Source organism: Oryx dammah, unplaced genomic scaffold (genome assembly GCF_014754425.2).
Source record: "Oryx dammah isolate SB20612 unplaced genomic scaffold, SCBI_Odam_1.1 HiC_scaffold_25, whole genome shotgun sequence".
NCBI lineage: Eukaryota > Metazoa > Chordata > Mammalia > Artiodactyla > Bovidae > Oryx > Oryx dammah.
In genome coordinates, this window is record NW_024070209.1 from 15113695 (window position 1) to 15134971 (window position 21277).

The 21277-nt window shown below is 41.3% G+C and overlaps 1 protein-coding gene across 2 annotated transcripts in view; it reads left to right on the plus strand.

Moving 5' to 3' along the window:
* TTC27 (tetratricopeptide repeat domain 27) overlaps positions 1-21277 on the plus strand; it is a 172277-nt gene that overhangs the window by 97642 nt on the left and 53358 nt on the right. For both annotated transcript variants that reach the window (XM_040224605.1, XM_040224606.1), the window contains exon 13: positions 15600-15827. In XM_040224605.1, coding sequence (XP_040080539.1) covers positions 15600-15827 — 228 coding nt within the window. The remainder of the gene's footprint in view (positions 1-15599; positions 15828-21277) is intronic.

Genomic DNA, 21277 nt, shown 5'->3' on the forward strand with positions numbered 1-21277 from the left:
CTTTAAGCCAACTTTTTCATTCTCCTCTTTCACTTTCATCAAGAGGCTTTTTAGTTCCTCTTCACTTTCTGCCATAAGGGTGGTATCATCTTCATATCTGAGGTTATTGATATTTCTCCCGGCAATCTTGATTCCAGCTTGTGCTTCTTCCAGCCCAACGTTTCTCATATTTGACATCTAATCTTACTGCATTGTGATCAGAAAAGATGCTTGGAGTGATTTCAAGTTTTTTGAATTTACCAAGGCTAGATTTATGGCCCAGGATGTGATCTATCCTGGAGAAGGTTCCGTGTGCACTTGAGAAAAAGGTCAGATTCATTGTATTGGGGTGAAATGTCCTATAGATATCAATTAGGTCTAGCTGTTCCATTGTATCATTTAAAGTTTGTATTTCCTAGCTAATTTTCTGTTTAGTTGATCTATCCATAGGTGTGACTGGGGTATTAATGTCTGCCACTATTATTGTGTTACTGTTAATTTCCCCTTTCATACTTGTTAGCATTTGCCTTACATATTGCGGTGCTCCTATCTCGGGTGCATCAGTTCAGTTCAGTTCAGTCGTTTAGTCATGTCTGACTCTTTACGACCCCATGAATCGCAGCACGCCAGGCCTCCCTGTCCATCACCAACTCCTGGAGTTCACTCAGACTCACGTCCATCAAGTCAGTGATGCCATCCAGCCATCTCATCCTCTGTTGTCCCCTTCTCCTCCTGCCCCCAATCCCTCCCATCATCAGAGTCTTTTCCAATGAGTCAGCTCTTCACATGAGGTGGCCAAAGTACTGGAGTTTCAGCTTTAGCATCATTCCTTCCAAAGAAATCCCAGGGCTGATCTCCTTCAGAATGGACTGGTTGGATCTCCTTGCAGTCCAAGGGACTCTCAAGAGTCTTCTCCAACACCACATATATGTTTATAATTGTTATATCTTCTTCTTGGGTTGATCCTTTGATCATTATGTAGTGTCCTTCTTTGTCTCTTTTCACAGCCTTTATTTCAAAGTCTGTTTTATCTGATATGAGTATTGCTACTCCTGCTTTCTTTTGGTCTCCATTTGCATGAAATATCTTTTCCCAGCCCTTCACTTTCAGTCTGTATATGTCCCTTGTTTTGAGGTGGGTCTCTTGTAGACAGCATATATAGGGGTCTAGTTTTTATATCCTTTCAGCCAGTCTTTGTCTTTTGGTTGGGGCATTCAACCCATGAGTATGCTCCCATTGCCATTTGCTTTGTTGTTTTGGATTTGAGTTTATATACCTTTTCTGTATTTACTGTCTAGAGAAGATCCTTTAGCATCTGTTGGAGAGCTGGCTTGGTGGTGCTGAATTCTCTCAGCTTCTCAGCTTTTGCTTGTCTGCAAAGCTTTTGATTGCTTTTTCATATTTGAATGAAATCTTTGCTGTCATCCATATTCTTTATGCCTAATCTAGGGCCTTGTTTCTAACAGGGTGCTTCCCAGAATCCTAGTGTGCTTAAGGTAGGGACCCTCCCTCAAACCTTGAATATCCCATGTAACAGCTTATAGAAAAATACACCATCATAAATGTAAATAAGTCCCAATGTGGCATATATTTAACTTTTATATGTTAACTTTTTTGCTTGTATTTATCTGAAGTTCTCAGCTACTTCTCAACACTGGACTGTTTGGTCAAAAGTTACATTACCAGGGTAGGGACTCAGGCTGTCAGTTTTGCTCTTTGATGTTTTTAGTCCTCAGAGTCTCTTCTCTCTCATTTTGAATATTTATATGTATATTTGGTGGCACCAGATCTTAGTTGTGTCATCAGTCATCTTCGTTGCATTATGTGGCACAAACTCTCTAGTTGTGGCTTCAGGGCTCAGTAGTTGAAGCTCATGGGCTTAGTTGCTCCATAGCATGTGGGATCTTAGTTTCTGGACCAAGGATTGAACCCATGTTCCCTACGTTGCAGGGCAGATTCTGAGCTACTGGACCACCAGGGAATTCCTGAGAGTAACTTCTTAGTTGTGACAACTTGGGTGAGAAGGGCTTATGAAGTTCAGATTCTGCTGTATGACCTCTCTGCTTGGAGTGACTTGTTAGATCAGTCCTAATTTAGTCACACTCAGTGTTGATGTCAGCCAGCCATCCTTAAGGTGTTCTCACTTTGTTCTCAGTAGGAAGAATCTTTTATGTTTCTTTAGAATTCTTAGAATCTGAGGCCTTTGGGATTTCACTGTTAGTTTCAGTTGAATTCATTCAGTACTTTATAGAGCACCTACTATGTGCTGGGCAGTGGTATTCCAAGATGGGAGAAAAAAAAATTACCTTCAAGGAGCTTATAGTCTGATACAGCAGACATATGTAGATTCCAAATTCTGTTTGACCAGCAAAATATTTCTCCCTCTGCTATCCTTGTAGAAAGCAATGTTCTTCTAGGTTTGTATCTTGTACAGATTCTTTCTCTGAGATCTCTAGGCCTCCTCCTATGGCTACACATTTTCATTAAAAAAAAAAAAAAATGATGTTTGGTTGAAATAAGCCTTATGTGGAATAAGTCAGCTTTTTAACCTGGTAGCATCAGTACTTTTTCCCTTTGACCTCACTTCCTCCAGTCCCATTGGCCTCAGTTACATAAACAGCTATTTAACAGTTTAACAATAGTAATTCTGCTATCTGTGGAGAAACTGTACAGAGTTAATTAGTATGATTGTTTATAGAAAATTTTAATGCTTCTAGAAGCTGTTTCAAGTTTCTTTCTTTCTTCCTAGGAGTGAAACCTCAAGCTTCTTGCTTTTCAATCAGGTTTTCCAGTAGAGGGATTGAGAAGGAACACAAACATTAGTTTAGGGCTTACTGTGTGCCTAACAAAATCCTAGGTACATTTCACATGTAATTCTTGAAGGTCATGTACAAATGAAAAACAGACTCTCAACATATTAGTGAGCTTACTCATGGTCATGCCTTTAGTAATTAGGAGAACTGGCGTTTGAACTGTCTTTCTGACAAAAGGCACCTACGTTCTCATCGATCTTGTAGTTGGAAGTCTATAGAATGAATTATGCAACAGAATTTTCTAGGGACGTGTTAGGACGGTTTTGGTTGTAAGAGATCCAACATATACTAGCTTAGGCAAAAAAAGGAATTTATAAGCTCATGCAACTGAAACTTCTAGTTGACTAATAATGATAGTTGTATCCAGGGGCTGAGATGGTGTCATTTCTCCAAGAGCCAGCCAAGAAGGCCCCTGAAAGCTCGAGTTTAGTAATCCTGGTGGACTCAAGTCAATTCCATGGTTCTCACAGAAAAGTTCTGAACAGCCTGAGGAATGTGACCTGGCCTCTGATAGGCCCTGCCTCTGTACTACATGGAATGGTTTCTGTTCAGTTCAGTTCAGTTCAGTCGCTCAGTCGTGTCCAACTCTTTGTGACCCCATGAATCATAGCACGTCAGGCCTCCCTGTCCATCACCAACTCCTGGAGTTCACTCAGACTCACGTCCATCAAGTCAGTGATGCCATCCAGCCATCTCATCCTCTGTCGTCCCCTCTTCCTTCTGCCCCCAATCCCTCCCAGCATCAGAGTCTTTTCCAATGAGTCAGCTCTTCGCATGAAGTGGCCAAAGTACTGGAGTTTCAGCTTTAGCATCATTCCTTCCAAAGAAATCCCAGGACCTATCTCCTTTAGAATGGATCGGTTGGATCTCCTTGCAGTCCAGGGGACTCTGAAGAGTCTTCTCCAACACCACAGTTCAAAAGCATCAATTCTTCAGTGCTCTGCCTTCTTCACAGTCCAACTCTCACATTCATACATGACCACTGGAAAAACCATAGCCTTGACTAGACGGACCTTTGTTGGCAAAGTTATGTCTCTGCTTTTGAATATGCTGTCTAGGTTGGTCATAACTTTCCTTCTAAGGAGTAAGCGTCTTTTAACTTCATGGCTGCAGTCACCATCTGCAGTGATTTGGGAGCCCCCCAAAATAAAGTCTGACACTGTTTCCACTGTTAGCCCATCTATTTGCCATGAAGTGATGGGACCAGATGCCATGATCTTCGTTTTCTGAATGTTGAGCTTTAAGCCAACTTTTTCACTCCCCTCTGTTTCTGTTCAGGGAAGAGTAATTCTGTAATCATCAGATCAGAAAATGGATGCTGAGCAGGAAAAAGAGCAAATGATGTCCACTGTAGGGTGGGAGTTTAATTTTCTAAATCTTAAGTTGCAAGAGGTATTTTGTTTGACTGACATAGTGCTTTGAAAAAAAAAATCAGAGTAAGCACATTCAGGTGATATCATCTAAAAATCTAGATTTCTTGGCTTCTCTTAAAAAAATCAAATGATGTGGAAACATTGGGCCAGATTCCCACATTATTGTGCTAACTGGGTAGAGTCGAGGAGTGGCTTGTTCCTTTGTATGTTCAATTGCCAGCTTACTTTATTCATTCTCAATAATTGGCAAGAATTTCTGGGCATCTTTGTGTGTAACGCTTGCTCTAAACACCACAGATTTTCCTGATAAAGTAAGGAACATATTATTCTAGCCATAATTAATAATGTTGGCTGACTTTATTTTATGCTGAGATTCACTGTGTGTAGTCATTGCTATAAAGTTATATGAAGATTAATAATTATTAATAGTTGTGTGGAATTACAAAATAAAGTAGATATATGTAAGAGACATATGTTTGTGTGGGAATGATCTTCAGATTTGCAGGTTCCTATAGGCACCCCAGGTTCTTTGTAGCCATTTGCCATTTCAAGTATGCCTTTGAATGTTTGGGAATATATTTTTATCCTACTTAATAGATGTTAAGATGAGAAATTTCTTATATCATGTAAGAACATACATCTGTGTTTTCCAGTAGGGAAGTCGCAACCCATAGTCAGAAATACCAAAGTTTTTCACATTCTGTGAAAATTTCTCCCTACCTACATTTCGATATTGGAGAAGTGATTTCAGAAGCCCTTGTGCTTTATGTTCACTGGGCACATCTTTGTCATTCTTTATTTGGTAATTATATAAATTGACTGGGTAAATGAGGAGGGAAGAGAAAATAGAACATTTTGGAGAAAGTGAGGAAGACTGGGGAATGCAATGTGACTAACTGAAGAAAGGAAATACATTGCCTGCAAGCATTGACCTTGAGGAAGCTAGGTTTGTTGGCAGGACCAAGAGGTATCAACTCTTAAGGAGAAATAGTTGACATAGCTGAAGAAACTGTGTCTTCCCTGATGGCTCAGACAGTAAAGAATCTGTCTGTAATGCAGGAGATCTGGGTTCAATCCCTGGGTCAGGAAGATCCCCTGGAGTAGGAAATGGCAACCCACTCCAGTATTTTTGCTTGGGAAATCCCATGGACAGAAGACCCTGGGGGACTACAGTCCACGGAGTCACAAAGAATCAGACATGACTGAACAACTAACTTGGGCTTCCTTGGTGGCTTAGCTGGTAAAGAACCCACCCTCAACACTGGAGACCTGGGTTCAATCCCTGGGTTGGGAGGGCTTCCCAGGTGGCGCTAGTGGTAAAGAACCCATCTGCCAGTGCAGGAGACACAAGAGACGTGGGTTCAGTCTCTGAATCAGGAAGATCCCTTAGAGGAGGGCATAGCAACCTACTCCAGTATTCTTGCCTAGAGAATCCAATGGACAGAGGAGCCTGGTGGGCTTTGGTCCATAGGGTCACAAAGAGTCAGACATGAATGAAGCTATTTAGCATGCACAAACTATGGGATAGGACTGTGAGGAAAAAACAAACAAATTTAGACAAAGCTATGTCACTGCTTTAGTGTTTCTTAGCTTCTGTAGGAAACTGTCCCACTCTGGCCCTCTGGAGCCATCTTCCAGTAGATAAAATACCCAGAATTAATATTTGTTATTAATATATAGACATTTATAATTATAAGCTTTCCTCTAAGAACCATTTTTACTGCATTCCATAAGTTTTGGCATACTGTAGTTTTGTTTACATTTATCTCAAAGTGTTTTCAGTTTCCCTGTGATTTCTTTTTTGCCTTATTGTTTACTTGACAGTATATTGTTTAATTCCCACATATTTGTGAATTTCTCAAATTTGTTTGTTATGATTTCTAATTTTATCCCACTGTAGTTGGAGAATATACTTTGTATGACTTCTACACTTGCAGATTGTGGTTTTCATTCTGTCTTACCTCTGATGGATGAGGATAAGAGGTTTGTGGAAGCTTCCTGATGTGAGGGACTGGCTATGGGGAAAACTGGGTCTTGCTCTAGTGGGCAAGGCCATTCTCAGGAAATCTTAATTCCAATTTTCTGCTGATGGGTAGGGCTGTGTTCCCTGCCTGTAATTTGACCTGAGGCCAAACAATGGTAGGGGGTACGGGTGACCTCCTCCAAAAGGACTTAATGCCAGCATGCCACACCTCCCAGGACTGCTGCAGTCAGTGCCCCTGACCCTGTGGCAGGCCACTGTTGACCCATGCCTCTGCCAGAGGCCCTCTGGCAAGCCTGGCTCAAGTCTCTTGTGGGGTCACTGTTCCTTTCTCCTGGGTCCTGGTGCACACAAGGTTTTGTTTGTGCCCTCCAAGAGTCCCTGTTTCCCAGTCCTGTGGAAGTTCTGTAATCAAATCCCACTGACCTTCAAAGTCAAATGCCCTGGGGGGTTCTCAGTCCCTTTGCCGGATCCCCAGGTTGGGAAATCTGTTGTGGGGCCGAGAACTTCAGCAACAGTGTGAGAACTTCTTTGGTGTAATTGTTCTCCAGTTTGTGAGTCGCCTGGCTGGCGGCTCTATTGCGGGGCTAATGGTGACTTCCTCCAAGAAAACTTAGGCCACATGCCGCGCCACCCAGGTCTGCTGCTGCTAGAGCCGCTGTCCCAGCGGCAGGCCACTGATGACCATGCCTTTGCACGAAACACTCAAACACTCAAAGGCGTGTCTGGCTCAGTCTTTTGTGGAAGTCACTGCACCTTTCCCTGGGTCCTGGTTGCACACAAGGTGTATGTCAAGGCTGTATATTGTCACCCTGCTTATTTAACATATATGCAGAGTTGTTGTTCCCTTGTTCAGTCATGTCCAACTCTTTGTGACCCCGGGGACTGTAGCACACCAGGCTTCCCTATCCTTCACCATATCCCAGAGGTTACTCAAACTCATTTCAGTTGAGTCTGTGATGCCATCCAACCACCTCATCCTCTGTCGTCCCCTTCTCCTGCTTTCTCTTTCCCAGCATCAGGGTCTTTTCCAGTGAGCTGGCTGTTCATATCAGGTGGCCAAAAGATTGGACCTTCAACTTTAGCATCAGTCCTTCCAATGAGTATTCAGGATTGATTTCCTTTAGGACTGACTGGTTTGATCTCCTTGCAGTCCAAGGGACTCTCTCACCATAGTTCAAAAGCATCAGTTCTTTGGCACCCAGCCTTCTTTATGGTCCAACTCTCAGGTCCATACATGACTACTGGAAAAACCATAGCTTTGACTATACAGACCTATATCCAGAGTGCGTTGTGTGAAATGCCAGGCTGGATGAAGCGGTAGCTGGGAGAAATATCCATAACCTTAGATATGCAGATGACACCATTCTTATGGCAGAAAGTGAAGAGAAATTAAAGAGCTTCTTGATGAAGGTGAAAGAACAGAGTGAAAAGTTTGGCTTAAAACTGAACATTCACAAAACTTAAGATCATGACATCTGGTCCTATCATTTCATGGCAAATAGATGGCGAAACAATGGGAACAGTGATAGACTTCATTTTCTTGGGCTCCGAAATCACTGCAGGTGGTAACTGCAGTCATGAAATTAAAAGAGGCTTACTCCTCAGAAGAAAATCTATGACAAACCTAGACAGTGTATTAAAAAGCAGAGACATTACTATGCCAACAAATGTCCATCTTGTCAAAGCTATGGTTTTTCCATTAGTCATGCACAGATGTGAGAGTTGGACCATAAAGAAGGCTGAGTGCCAAAGAATTGATGCTGTTGAACTGTGGTGTTGGAGAAGACTCTTGAGAGTCCCTTGGACTGCAAGGAGATCAAACCACTCAGTCCTAAAGAAAATCAACCCTGAATATTCATTGGAAGGACTGATGCTGAAGCTGAAGCTCCAATACTTCGTCCTTGATGCAAAGAGCAGACTCATTAGAAAAGACCCTGATGCTGGGAAAGACTGACGGCAGGAGGAGAAGAGGGTGACAGATTGAACACAAGTTTGAGTGAACTCTGGGAGATGGTGAAGGACAGGGAAGCCTGGTGTACTGCAGTCCATGAGGTTGCAAAGAGTTGGATATAGCTGAGCAACTGAACAACAACAACACTTTCAAATTTACTGAGACTTGTTTTGTGACTTACCATGTAGTATATCTCCTGGAGAATGTTCTCTGTGCACTTGAGAAGACTGTGTATTCTGCTGTTACAGGACAGAGTTTTCTTTACATGTCTGGTGGATCCAGTTGGTTTATAGCATTGTTCAAGTCTTCTATCTCTATCTTCTGTATAGTTCTATTCATTATTGAAAGTTGAATATTGCAGTCTCCAGCTATTTTTTTCCCTTCAGGTCTGTCCATTTTTGCTTCATATAACTTGGGGCTGTGTTGTTAGGTGAATATAGACTTGTAACTGTTGTATCTTCTTGAAGGAATGGTATCATGAAAATACGCCTTTCTTCCTTCTAGTAACAAGTTTTGTCTTAAGTGTATTTTGTCTTCGTGTAGGCACTCCAGCTCTCTTTGGTTAACATTATGTGTTGTCTTCCTTTTTATTTGGGGTGTGTCTGTGTGTTGGGGCATGCTTTCAACACATAGGCAATTAACACTTCTGCCTTAACATTCATTAACTGCTTGTGCAAAGCCTCAAGGTCAGCCTAAGGTAAGAGCATAGGCCTCATATGTTTTCTGAGCATGTGCACAGCGCCACATATGCATGGACTCCTAGATTCCCACCAATATGTTGGAGTTTTTCAAAGCCCTTTTTTATATCTCATTCCCTTATTTTCCTTTTAAGTGTTTTGATTAGCCTATTGTTTGCCCCAGGTGTTATTTACCACCTCAGGCAGCTGCAAGATTAATTAAATGTCTCTAATTGTCTTTGACAAGGTTTTGTCACTGGACAAGTTCAGAGTTAGGTTAAATAAAGACAGCTTTGCAAGTGGGCTCTTCAGGTAACCACCAGACTGTTTTCTGAGAATGAGACTTCATAGGCGCTCCAAATCCATTTTGTTGCTTCTGGTGGCTGCCTGGCTGTTAATTTTCACCATGCTAACATGCTGTTGGTTTTCAAGGCCAGTGCAGAGCTGGAGAAGAGGGAATAGGAATGGTGCGTATTAAAACAACACAAGCTTGCTTTCCTTAATAAGACTTGATCATTTTCTTGCATAAACACTCTCTTGATTATTTCAAATCTTTGATTAATTTCCAGAGTTCTGAAAAAGTTGATTCTAACATTTTGCCAGTCTTCTTACTGCTTTTCAGGTGCAAGGAATTTTTAGAGATCCTTGCACCACCATTTTTACTGATGTGAAATGGGAAAAGTATTGAACCTGAAATCAAGGTCCTGTTTTTCAGCTGTTATCTTTTGGTTTGGGACTTACCAGTTGATCAAGGAGTCTAAACTTGTATTTCTTTGTCTTAAAAATGTGGATGTTATTATCTACCTCTCAGAATTATTATAGAGATTAAATGAGATAATACATTTAATAATGTGCTGAATAAAACTAATCCATGAATCACTATCAGATGGAAGGACACTTAAGGCACTTAAAAGACAAAAATGAATAAAAAGATCATCTAATATTGAGGCTTTGATTATGAAAGCAGAGCCACTTTGAGTATTTTGGGGAACAAGAGGTTTGCTAAAAGAATTAAGTTCTTCTCACATGATTGTGGGAAGGGCAGTGAAGGTGTAAAAGAGGGAGTAAGAGGATCAGGGAAAGAATCACTTACCATCTACTTGAAGCATTGGCACAAGTAAGTCAGAACTTACAGGGAAATCTGAGAAGGCAGGAATGTCCAGCCATTGAAATGGGAGGATATATCAGGAACTTGTGGAGAGATCTGTGGAAAGTTGTTGGATCTGGCCTTCCCTGGTGGCTCAGATGGTTAAGAATCTCCCTTCAGTGCCGGAGATCTTGCTTCGATCCCTGGCTTGGGAAGATCCCCTGGAGAAGGAAATGGCAACTCACTCCGGTATTCTTGCCTGGAGAATTCCATGGACAGCAGGAGCCTGGCAGGCTACAGTCCTTAGGGTCGCAAAGAGTCAAACACGACTGAGCGACTGACATGCACTTATCCGTGACAACCTTCCAAGAGTAAAGGATGTTTGTTGCTTTACTTCTGCCATTCAAATCCTTAGCAAGTTTCCCTTCTCACCGACTCTAACATGAAATCAGAAGGAAAAGAGATTTTAGGAAATATAGTTCCCAGATTAAGCAAGTACATAGCATAATCCAGTACATATGATTGTGCAGTGGTTTAACCCTTTTACTTGAAAGTTTACATATTTGGAAAGTGCCTAATTCTAATAGGTCCAGAGTATTGCATTGTATTGTATTTATTTATCTTTTTTTGACTACACTGCTTGGCATGTGAGATCTTAGTTCCCCAACAAGGGATCAAATTTACTGGACTGCCAGAGAATTCCCAGGCCCAGAGTATTTTAGAGATTATGTTACGTAGGTAATAAATAATTTCTGATTTGAGGGAAAACTATAGCTTCTTCAAAAGAGGTTCAGATAGTGAAGCATTCTGAGAGGATGTAAGAACAAAAATAACTAGAAATAATAAACCTAAAATACAAACATTTATTTTACATATGTTATTTTAATAGATGAGTTCCTTATAGGGAATGTATCAAATAAATTTTTACAAACTGAAAATTTTCCTAATAACAAGTTACAGTGTTAAGAGTGTGTAATTTCCAATTGGATTTTGGTTGACATCAGCACATAATTTTTTAGTTTCTTGTGTTTTAGTAGCATGTCATCAAGACTGTTAAGGTCTAATGGGATGGTGAGACAGTCAAGGTCCATGCAGACTGAATTACACTATAAGTCCGTGTAATTCTGAGGAGAGATAGGGAAAGTCCACTTCTTTCTGTGCTGCGTCAAGCCCACCGCATTTGATGTTGTCTGGGTTTTGGGTAGAGAAAAGCGTATTTGCTGATATCAGTCCCTGCTTGGCATATGTCAAGGACTGTGATGATTTACTCCAGTAAAATGAAACGGTAGCTATAATTAGGGCACCATTACATTTTGTTTATAATAATCTATGACATTTCCCAGGACCCGTCTTTGTTCTCAATTTAAATGGACAGATTAAATCGCACACACGTGCAAACACACACTCTTTGCAGTGTTTCTCAAGTTTTTGGTAGTGGCACACATTTCTGTAGTTTACATAGATATATATATGTTTGGAATTTCTCTTTTAATGAGAAGAAAAAGTTTCAAAGGCTTTCACTTGGCCCTTTATTCCAAAGTAGCCCTCACTGTGGGCTCTGCTTCTTGCTGGATGTATATAATTTCACCTCTGTATTCAACTAGTAACTACTGGGTGGGTTCAGAACTTACTAGGGCTACAGTGGGATGGACTAACTCCCATAAACCTCCTAAATCATCATGGTGATAATCTGAGTCCTCAGGAATTAATGTAACCAAGAGCCAATCAACCCTGAAAAGAGGAGGTATTTCTTTTTCCTCAAGATACAATTACCTGGTCAGTGATTATAATTACCTTTTGGGGAAGACTAGGGATGAAGAATTATGATATATACTTCTTACATTATCACAGGGTCCTTTTTCACTAGTATTGGGTTGCTTACTTATTATTTATTTGTATGTTTATAAAAGACTCTGAGTCTGTGAAATGACTCAGGGATACGAATTGGGTGAAGGTCAGTGTTTTAGAGGTTATTCAGGTCAAACATCTGGTTTCCAAACCTAGATTTTTTTTGTTTTTTAAAAGTCTTATAAAGATCAAGTTTGTCCTTAGTTGGCTGTTTATCTAGTATGGTTCAAAACCTTCATGATCAGTTGGTCATCACCTTTGATCCATGCAAGTCTAACCATTCTACCTACCATTCTGGCTGTGCCTGTTACAAAGAAAAATGGTCATCTTTCAGCTAGAGGTTCAGTGCTATGAGTTAGTCTCTACTACCTTGGCTTTAATCATTCCCATTGAAATCAGGAAGCTTATTTCAACAGAAGGACCTCTCAGCTTCACCTCTCAGCTTACACTGGACATCTGCTATAGCACTTTTCAAAATGCTGGTACTCTCATGTACAGTGTATTTCTCCAAGTCAGAGTGAAAGAAATAACCCCTTGACCCTCATGAGGACACAGGTAGGGTGAGTGAACAAGTAACAAATGATAAATTAACAACAGCCTTTTCTTCTGAGTTGTTGGATTCTCTCTTCATATTACACCAAGGCATTTTTGTCATCTCAACTTTATTTTTGGCTGTGTTTGTGTCTAGATTTTAGTCAAACAGTTGAGCAAATAGTTTGGAACCATCCCCAGCTACTCAAGCACTGTCAATCAAAATCTTCTGATGATTATCTAAATTCAGCTGATTTAAAATTACGATCCTCTTTGTCTATGGTCTAGCCCCCTTACAATCTTTTTCCCATGGTCTCCAGGTTTTCTCTCTAGAAAGTAACAAAACCTTGCAGTTCTTTTTGTGTATATGTCTGTAAGCTTGGCGACAGTGTGGGGTGGGGGGCGTTGCTAGATATTAGGAGAATTGGCATGCTCTTGCAAGGTAACTCCCTGAGGTATAGTTGTTACATTGTCCTTAAGCAGGTAAGTAAGACAGGTGGCACCTGTCTTATCACACAGAGGAGGATTGCATCTGCTGGTGTAGGAAACTCCATAGTTAGGAGTTTTTCTCTTGTCTGAGTCATTCCAAATGTCCCCACTTAAATTCTTGGGTCTGGCTCTTTTGTAATCAGTGGCCCCTTCTCCTGGCCATGATGAAATAACTGATGTTAGAGTAACCCTCTTGCTTTAAACAACTTAAAATTATCATTGGTGTGTAACAAACCACATCAAAAACAGTGGCTTAAAACAATAGCAGTCTTTTATCTCTCATTGTTTCTGTGGAATAGAAATTTAGGAAGGCAGCTTGTGACATGAGAAAGGTGAGATGATACAATATTAAGTCTAAATGAACTTAGATAAATTAAAGATGCACATGAGTAGCCCTAGAGCAGTCATGAAAATTAAATGATCAAAAGCCAAGAGGCAATAGAGGAAACAAAATGAATGGCTAAAGACGGAAGGCAGGAGGAGAAGGGGGTGACAGAAGATGAGATGGCGGATGGCATTATCGACTCAATGGACATGAGTTTGAGCACACTCTGGGACATAGCAAAGGACAGGGAAACCTGGTGTGCTGCAGTCCATGGGATTGCAGAGAGTCAGACACAACTGAGCGACCGAACAACAACAAAGCATATTTGGTTAACCCCATCAAATGCCCTGACTTTTATATAGAACTCGTGAAACTGAATTCACTCTGTATCATAATTCAACAATCCTACAAGAGCAGCCCTTGCATCTGACTTTTGGCTATACCAGCTTGGCAGCTATTGGGAAAAGGAATTCTTTCAGGAAATCGCCTGGCTCTCTGACCTTGTGGATTTAAAACCCTGAGTGTCGTTTTCTTTTTTGTGCTTCCAGCGCACTTAGGAACAGTCCTGTGCTCCCTCACAGTGTCCTGTCACCGAAACCACGAAAGCCTTGATTAGATAGGTTCTTCACTCCAAATCATTGTGGATATAATTTAAGCAGCCTCTTCATCACCGGATGTCATGGACTACTGATGTTAAACCCTGTCATAATCACTGGATCCCCGTTGTTTTCAAATCTAACCAGATCAGATCACCAGGCACAGAGTTTCACTTCTTTCAGGAGTGTATTGACTGTAATCACTTCTGTACCCAGTTACTGTAATGGTTATTATTTAATTGCAGACTGCAGAATCCACTCAACAGTTTAAAGCAGAAGTGAGAGAGTGTGGATATAAAATTTCAGTGCCATGCTGCCAAAAGAAATGCCTTCAGCTACCCTCTAAGGTAGTAAAAATCCTGCTGTTGGTACAGTCTGTTATGCACAGTTTGGCTGAATACATATATATATATAGAGAGAGAGAATATAAAAGATATTGAAATGTATTGAAAAATCAATTTATTGAATATAGAATTACAGTTAGATACATTAATAGCTATTGTATTATCTATGAATAAAGGAATTACATGAATTATATTTGAAAACTTCATTTTTATTTTGACTGTTTAGAACTTAGAACTGTTTTCCCATAGAATCTGTTTTATGAATTCTAGTTTCATTTTCAGACTAGGCCTAAAAGATCTAAATAACCTGTGCTGTATCAAAACCGCAAAAGAGATGGCATCCAAAGATACCTTGAGAAACACAGCTGTCTTTTAAAAAAATCTCACAAAATGTAGACTGCCCAAGAATTACAGATATGTTGAAAATAAAATACACAAACTTTCAGATTGCCAGCCACTCAAGGTAGGCAGGGTGTGATCTACCCTTTTAGCTACCAGAGGCTGGCTTCCTGGGTAGCTTTACCCTCTAGCTACTCCATGGCTTTCTTGGCATGTTTGGTGACCCCACTGCTGTTTATGTGAAGCTATTTGTATGAGGATGGAAAGTAGAGCTAACACCCTGCTTCTTGCTGTCTGTTGAAATTAATCAGAATTGGACACGGGTGGGGGGATTGGGTAAGATGTTGTAACAGGTCCTGAGTTAGCTTGTGACAAGGTGAATCTGAATTGTGGATGCATGGGACTAATGCCCAAGCTGTGTATTGAGGATGGTCTGTAGTTTCTAAAGTGAATGGACTGTCTGGAAGCAGATAGGTCTTGTGTTGGCAGATTTTATCTGTGAGGCAAAGTGTAGTTTGATTAAGAGGCAGGTGTTTAACAATGCCTGTTAAATTGTACAGTCTTCCTTCTTTTGTAAATTTTTCAGCAATCCCAGGCTCCCTGAGCAAAGCATTTTTTAAAAAGGGAAAACATACTGTTCACTCCTGTTGAGTGGAGGTGATTTAAAGGTTCTGCTCTAACAAATGGTCACAGTGGTGACAGCTGGAACAAGGGAGTGTGAAAACAGGGAGCTGAATGACGCCCCCAGTATCATGAAGTCGTCTCTCTTTGATGCCTTTCGTGGAGGGTTCACATGCCAGCAGAGCATGTTCACCTCTTCTTTTTTAAAAAAATTGATTTATTTATTTTTATCTATGGCTGTGCTGGGTCTTTGTTGCTGTGTGAGGGCTTTCTCTAGTGACGGCGCTCAGGCTTCTCGTTGTGGTGGCTTCTCTGTCGCGGGAGCACAGGTTTTGAGGCTTCAGTAGTTGTGGCACACAGGCTTCGTTGCTCCGGGAAATGCGGGATCTTCCCAGACCAGGGATTGAACCCGTGTCAGGGAAGCCCCACCTTATACTTCTTGTTCCTCAGTTACTTTGTACCATGTTTATCTTCTGTTGTGTCTTTTTTTCAGCCTGTGTCCTAGATGCATGAAATAAGCAGGTCATCTCAAACTTTGAAAATAAAATTTTGGGTCATGTAACACAAAAGACTGTATAATGTGCTGAAAAATAGGCATTGGTCACTGTTCAGCAGTTTATTTATTTTTGTTGTTATCTCTAGGCGGAAGAAATCCTGAGGCAAGAGCTGGAGAAAAAGGAAACGCCAAGTCTATACTGCTTGCTCGGAGATGTCCTTCGAGACCACTCTTACTATGACCAGGCCTGGGAGTTGTCTCAACGCCGCAGCGCTCGAGCCCAGCGCTCCAAAGGCCTCCTCCACCTGCGAAGCAGGGAGTTCAAAGAATGCGTGGAGTGCTTCGAACGCTCGGTGAAGATTAATCCCATGCAGGTTGGACAGTTCATAAATCCTCGTCTGCTCTCATCATTTCTGCTTTTCTTTAATTCTAATTCTTGCTGAATGAATACCCATTTTCTGTCATAAAGACTGGTGAGCTCATCTCTGGGCTAAGAACCTAGACTCTAATATACTTTTTGCTTGTCACCAAAAGTGGACAGGTTAGTTTTCTCTTGCTCACTTTCTTTTGTGTTTCTGTTATTCACTTTTCTGTTTCATTTTGTTATTTTTCTCTGTTAAGTGTCCTTCCCACAAATACAGCTATTAAAGTTGGGGTCCATTCTGAGTAGATATTCTAGGAAAGCAGTGAATGATTGTCAGAGTTACAGACAGTGTAGGACTTGTCAAGTAATTGCTAATGTCAGTAATGAGAAACAAACTTTCATATAAAGTAACATATAGAATGGATAGTTGATCATTTTAGGAAAGTGTCTATGTTTGTATTACAAATACAGAAATATTTTAAATTGTTTAACATTTTTCAGGATTTGAAAAAGTAATACAAAAGGAACCTGGATATTTAAAATAAGTAAGCGACAAGATAAATCCATAGGAGAGGATCTGATTTTGAGGGAAAAGAGATCAACTTATTTTGTATTTAATGATACTCATTTAGTAAGATTATTTTAGTCCCAGAAACAGTGTTTTTTCTTTTAACCAGACTTTCTTTATGACTGCCTTCCCAATCACCAAAGTCACATATAACTGTAAACCATGCTTCTGATAAACATGTGCACTGACTTGATTTAATTTTAGTTCTAATAGTAACTTAGAGTCAGCTACCTTTGCCGATGAAGGTCTGTATAGTCAAAGCTATAGTTTTTCCAATAGTTATGTGTGGATGTGAGAGTTGGACAATAAAAAGAAGGCTGAGCGCTGAAGAATTGATGCTTTTGAATTGTTCTGAAGAAGGCTCTTGAGAGTCCCTTGGACTCAAAGAGATCAAACCAGCCAATCCTAAAGGAAATCAACCCTGAATATTCATTGGAAAGACAGATGCTAAAGGTGAAGCTCCAGTACTTTGGCCACGTGATGCAAAGGGCTGACTCATTAGAAAAGACCCTGATGCTGGGAAAGATTGAAGACAGGAGGCGAAGGAGATTACAGAAGATGAGATGGTTGGATGGCATCACTGACTCAGAGTAGACATGAGTTGTGCAAAGTCTAAGAGATAGTGAAGGACAGGGAAGCCTGGCGTGCTGCAGTCCATGGGATTGAAAAGGGTTAGACGTGACTGAATGACTGGACAGCATTAGTCAGCTACTAATGTTTACTGAGCAATTACAATGAGCCAGTGCCTCATTGGGCGTTTTGCCAGTATTTGGACCCAATCTGACTCCAGAATGAATGTACACTCTTTTTTTTTTAGGTGGTAAAAAGCCTGTAGCATAAAATTTACCATCTTAACCATTTCTAAGTGTACAGTTCAGTAGTGTGAAGTACATTCACTTGTGTGGCTACTGCAACTGTACCCATCTCTACAACTTTTTTCATCCTGCAGAACTGAAACTCTGTACCCAGTAAACAGAAGCTCCCAGTTCGCCCATAACTCCAGCCCCTGAGAACCACTCTGCTTTCTGTCTCTGAATTTGGCTCTTCTGAGAACCTCGTATGAGTGGAGCCATACGGTATTTGTCCTGTTGTGACTAGCAGATTCCACTGTGTCGTATCCTCGTGGCGCATCCGTGTTGTATCGTGTGCCAGACTTTTCTTTCTTTGAAGGCTGAATAACGCTCCCTTGTATGGCCACACCAGTTTTTATCTATTTGTTTGTTGATGGCCGCTGGGGTGTTCCTCCTGCCTGACCATTGCGAGTAGTGCTGTGATGAATGAGATTGTGCAGAAACGGTCGCTTTTGAAGTGGGTAGATTTGAGGCATGTCTTTTGGCAGCAACCATCCAATAAATGTGCACAGGTTTTTTTTTTTTTTTCTGTACTGGGAAGCTTGGAGGATCTTAGTCCTCTGACCAGGTGTTGAACCCCAAGCCATGGCAGTGAAAGTGCTGAGTCCTGATCCCTGGACCACCAGAGAATTCCCTCAGGGCATATCTTTTTCATTGAAAAAAAAACCAGGAAACATTTTTTTAAGACAAGTTGCACTAATTGCTTACTTCCTTCACTCTAGATAGTGAATACAATGCAACTTTTCCTAGTTTGTGGGCTGGTGAGAGGCCTGCAGAAGACTGGAAGACAGGTTTAGAGCACCAGCAGAGAGTGGCAGTTGCATTTCTTGGCAAGGACACTTAACATGGAGATGGTCTTTGTTGCCAGCTCGCTCTAACTCAGAGGTTCTCAACTGGGGACGATTTTGACCCCAGGTCCTTTGGCAGTGGGAGGTGAAGGGTGCACTGCTGACATCTAGTGGGTAGGGACCAGGGATGCTGTTAAACATCCCATAATGCTTAGCACAGCCCCCCTACAATAAAGAATTATTCAGGCTAAAATGCCAGTGGGGCCAAGGGTGAAAAACTCTACACTAACTTGATTATCACCGGACTCTGTTTTCTTTGGTAGAAACTAGAACTCATTATTGTGTTATTAAAACTTTATTTTTATGGAAACCTGTGTCATATCTTTGCTTAACTGCTTAAAGTTTACTCAGCCATAGCTGCCATAAGAGGTGGGGAGAATAAATTCGCTCAGTTAGTCTCCATCATCTGAGTTAAATCAGCGCCGCCTACCTCACACACATGAATTATTTTCTGAGCACGTAGTCTCTGCTTAACATCCACCCATAACATTGTCCTCCTGCCTCACTGGCTTCGCCTTCTTTTTTTTTGTTTGTTTGTTTGCTGGTTCCTAGGTCTTAGTCCTTGAGCTTTATTTCCGTCTACACTCCCTCCCTTGATCTCATCTAGTCCCATAGCTTTAATAAATACACTGTCTATGCAGACAACTCCCAGAAGTTGATTTTGAGTCCTGTTCTCTCTCTGGAATTCTAGATTGCTGTATCTTACAGCTTCCTCAGTCTCCCTTTCTGTTCCTCTGACTTAACATTTCTAATATAAAGTATCATCCTAGAAGCTTTTGCTGCCAAGACCACTGCCATCCCTATAAATGACATCCCATTACAAATAGCTGTGAAAAGAAGAGAAGCGAAAAGCAAAGGAGAAAAGGAAAGATATACCCATTTGAATGCAGAGTTCCAAAGAATAGCAAGGAGAGCTAAGAAAACCTTACTCAGTGATCAATGCAAAGAAATAGAGGAAAACAACAGAATGGGAAAGATTAGAGATCTCTTCAAGAAAATTAGAGCTACCAAGGGAACATTTCATGCAAAGATGGGCTCAATAAAGGACAGAAATGGTAGGGACCTAACAGAAGTAGAAGATATTAAGAAGAGGTGGCAAGAATACACAGAAGAACTATACAAAAAAGATCTTCATGACCAAGATAATCACGATGGTGTGATCGCTCACCTAGAGCCAGACATCCTGGAATGTGAAGTCAAGTGGGCCTTAGGAAGCATCCCTACGAACAAAGCTAGTGGAGGTGATGGAATTCCAGTAGAGCTATTTCAAATCCTAAAAGATGACATTGTGAAAGTGCTGTACTCATTATGTCAGCACATTTGGAAAACTCAGCAGTGGCCACAGGATTGGAAAAGGTCAGTTTTCATTCCAATCCCAAAGAAAGGCAATGCCAAAGAATGCTCAAACTACTGAACAACTGCACTCATCTCACACGCTAGTAAAGTAATGCTCAAAATTCTCCAAGGCAGGCTTCAGCAATACGTGAACCGTGAACTTCCAGATGTTCAAGCTGGTTTTAGAAAAGGCAGAGGAACCAGAGATCAAATTGCCAACATCCGCTGGATCATGGAAAAAGCAAGAGCGTTCCAGAAACACATCTATTTCTGCTTTATTGACTATGCCAAACCCTTTAACTGTGTGGATCACAATAAATTGTGGAAAATTCTGAAAGACATGGGAATACCAGACTGTCTGACCTGCCTCTTGAGAAACCTGTATGCAGGTCAGGAAGCGACAGTTAGAACTGGACATAGAACAACAGATTGGTTCCAAATAGGAAAAGGAGCACCCTGCTTATTTAACTTATATGCAGAGTACATCATGAGAAATGCTGGGCTGGAAGAAGCACATGCTGGAATCGGTTTGGCAGGAGAAATATCAATAACCTCAGATATGCAGATGACACCACCCTTATGGCAGACAGCAAAGAAGAACTAAAGAGCCTCTTGATGAAAGTGAAAGAAGAGAGCAAAAAAGTTGGCTTAAAGCTCAACATTCAGAAAACGAAGATCATGGCATCTGGTCCCATCGTGGCAAATAGATGGGGAAACAGTGGCTGACTTTATTTTTTGGAGCTCCAAAATCACTGCAGATGGTGACTGCAGCCATGAAATTAAAAGACGCTTACTCCTTGGACGGAAAGTTATGACCAACCTAGATAGCATATTCAAAAGCAGAGACATTACTTTGTCAACAAAGGCGATCTAGTCAAGGCTGTGGTTTTTCCAGTGGTCATGTATGGATGTGAGTTGGAGTATAAAGAAAGCTGAGAGCAGAATTGATGCTTTTGAACTGTGGTGTTGGAGAAGACTCTTGAGAGTCCCTTGGACTGCAAGGAGATCTAACCAGTCCATCCTAAAGGAAATCAGTCCTCAGTGTTCATTGGAAGGACTGATGTTGAAGCTGAAACTCCAATATTTTGGCCAACTGATGTGAAGAGCTGGGTCATTTGAAAAGACTCTGATGTTTGGGAAGATTGAAGGCAGGAGGAGAAGGGGACAACAGAGGATGAGTTGGTTAGATGGCATCACTGACTCAATGGACATGAATTTGGGCAAACTCTGGGAGTTGGTAATGGACAGGGAGGCCTGGAGTTTTGCGGTTAATGGGGTCACAAAGAGTCGGACACGACTGAGCAACTGAACTGAACTGATTTGGTTTTGGAGTCATCCTTGATTTCTCTTTCCCTCATACTCTTGTCTGATCCATCGGTAAATCCTCAAGTATATCCAGGATCAGACAACGACTTGCTTCCTGCCACCGTTCTGGTCAAATCCCCATTGTCTCTCACCTAGTTAATAAGCTACCTCCTTACTGGCCTTCTTGCCTCTGTCTTAGTTGCTCAGTCATGTCCAGCTCTTTGTGACCGCATGGACTGCACAGGTTGCCAGGCTCCTCTGTCCATGGAATTCTCCATGCAGAATTACTGGAATGGGTAGCCATTTCCTTCTCTAAGGGCTCTTCCCCACCCAGGGATTGAACCTGGCTCTCCTGCATTGCAGGCAGATTCTTTATTGTCTGAGCCACCAGGGAAGCCCTCTGTCTTATTACCATCTGCCTGTATTCAGTGAACATCGGAGTTGATCCTTTCGAATTTGGGTTCGACATGTCATTCCTGTGCTCCATTGCCTGTGGTAACAGCCAAAGTCCCTGACTGGCTCTCGAGGCTTTTCCAGCCTGAGCTCCTGTTGC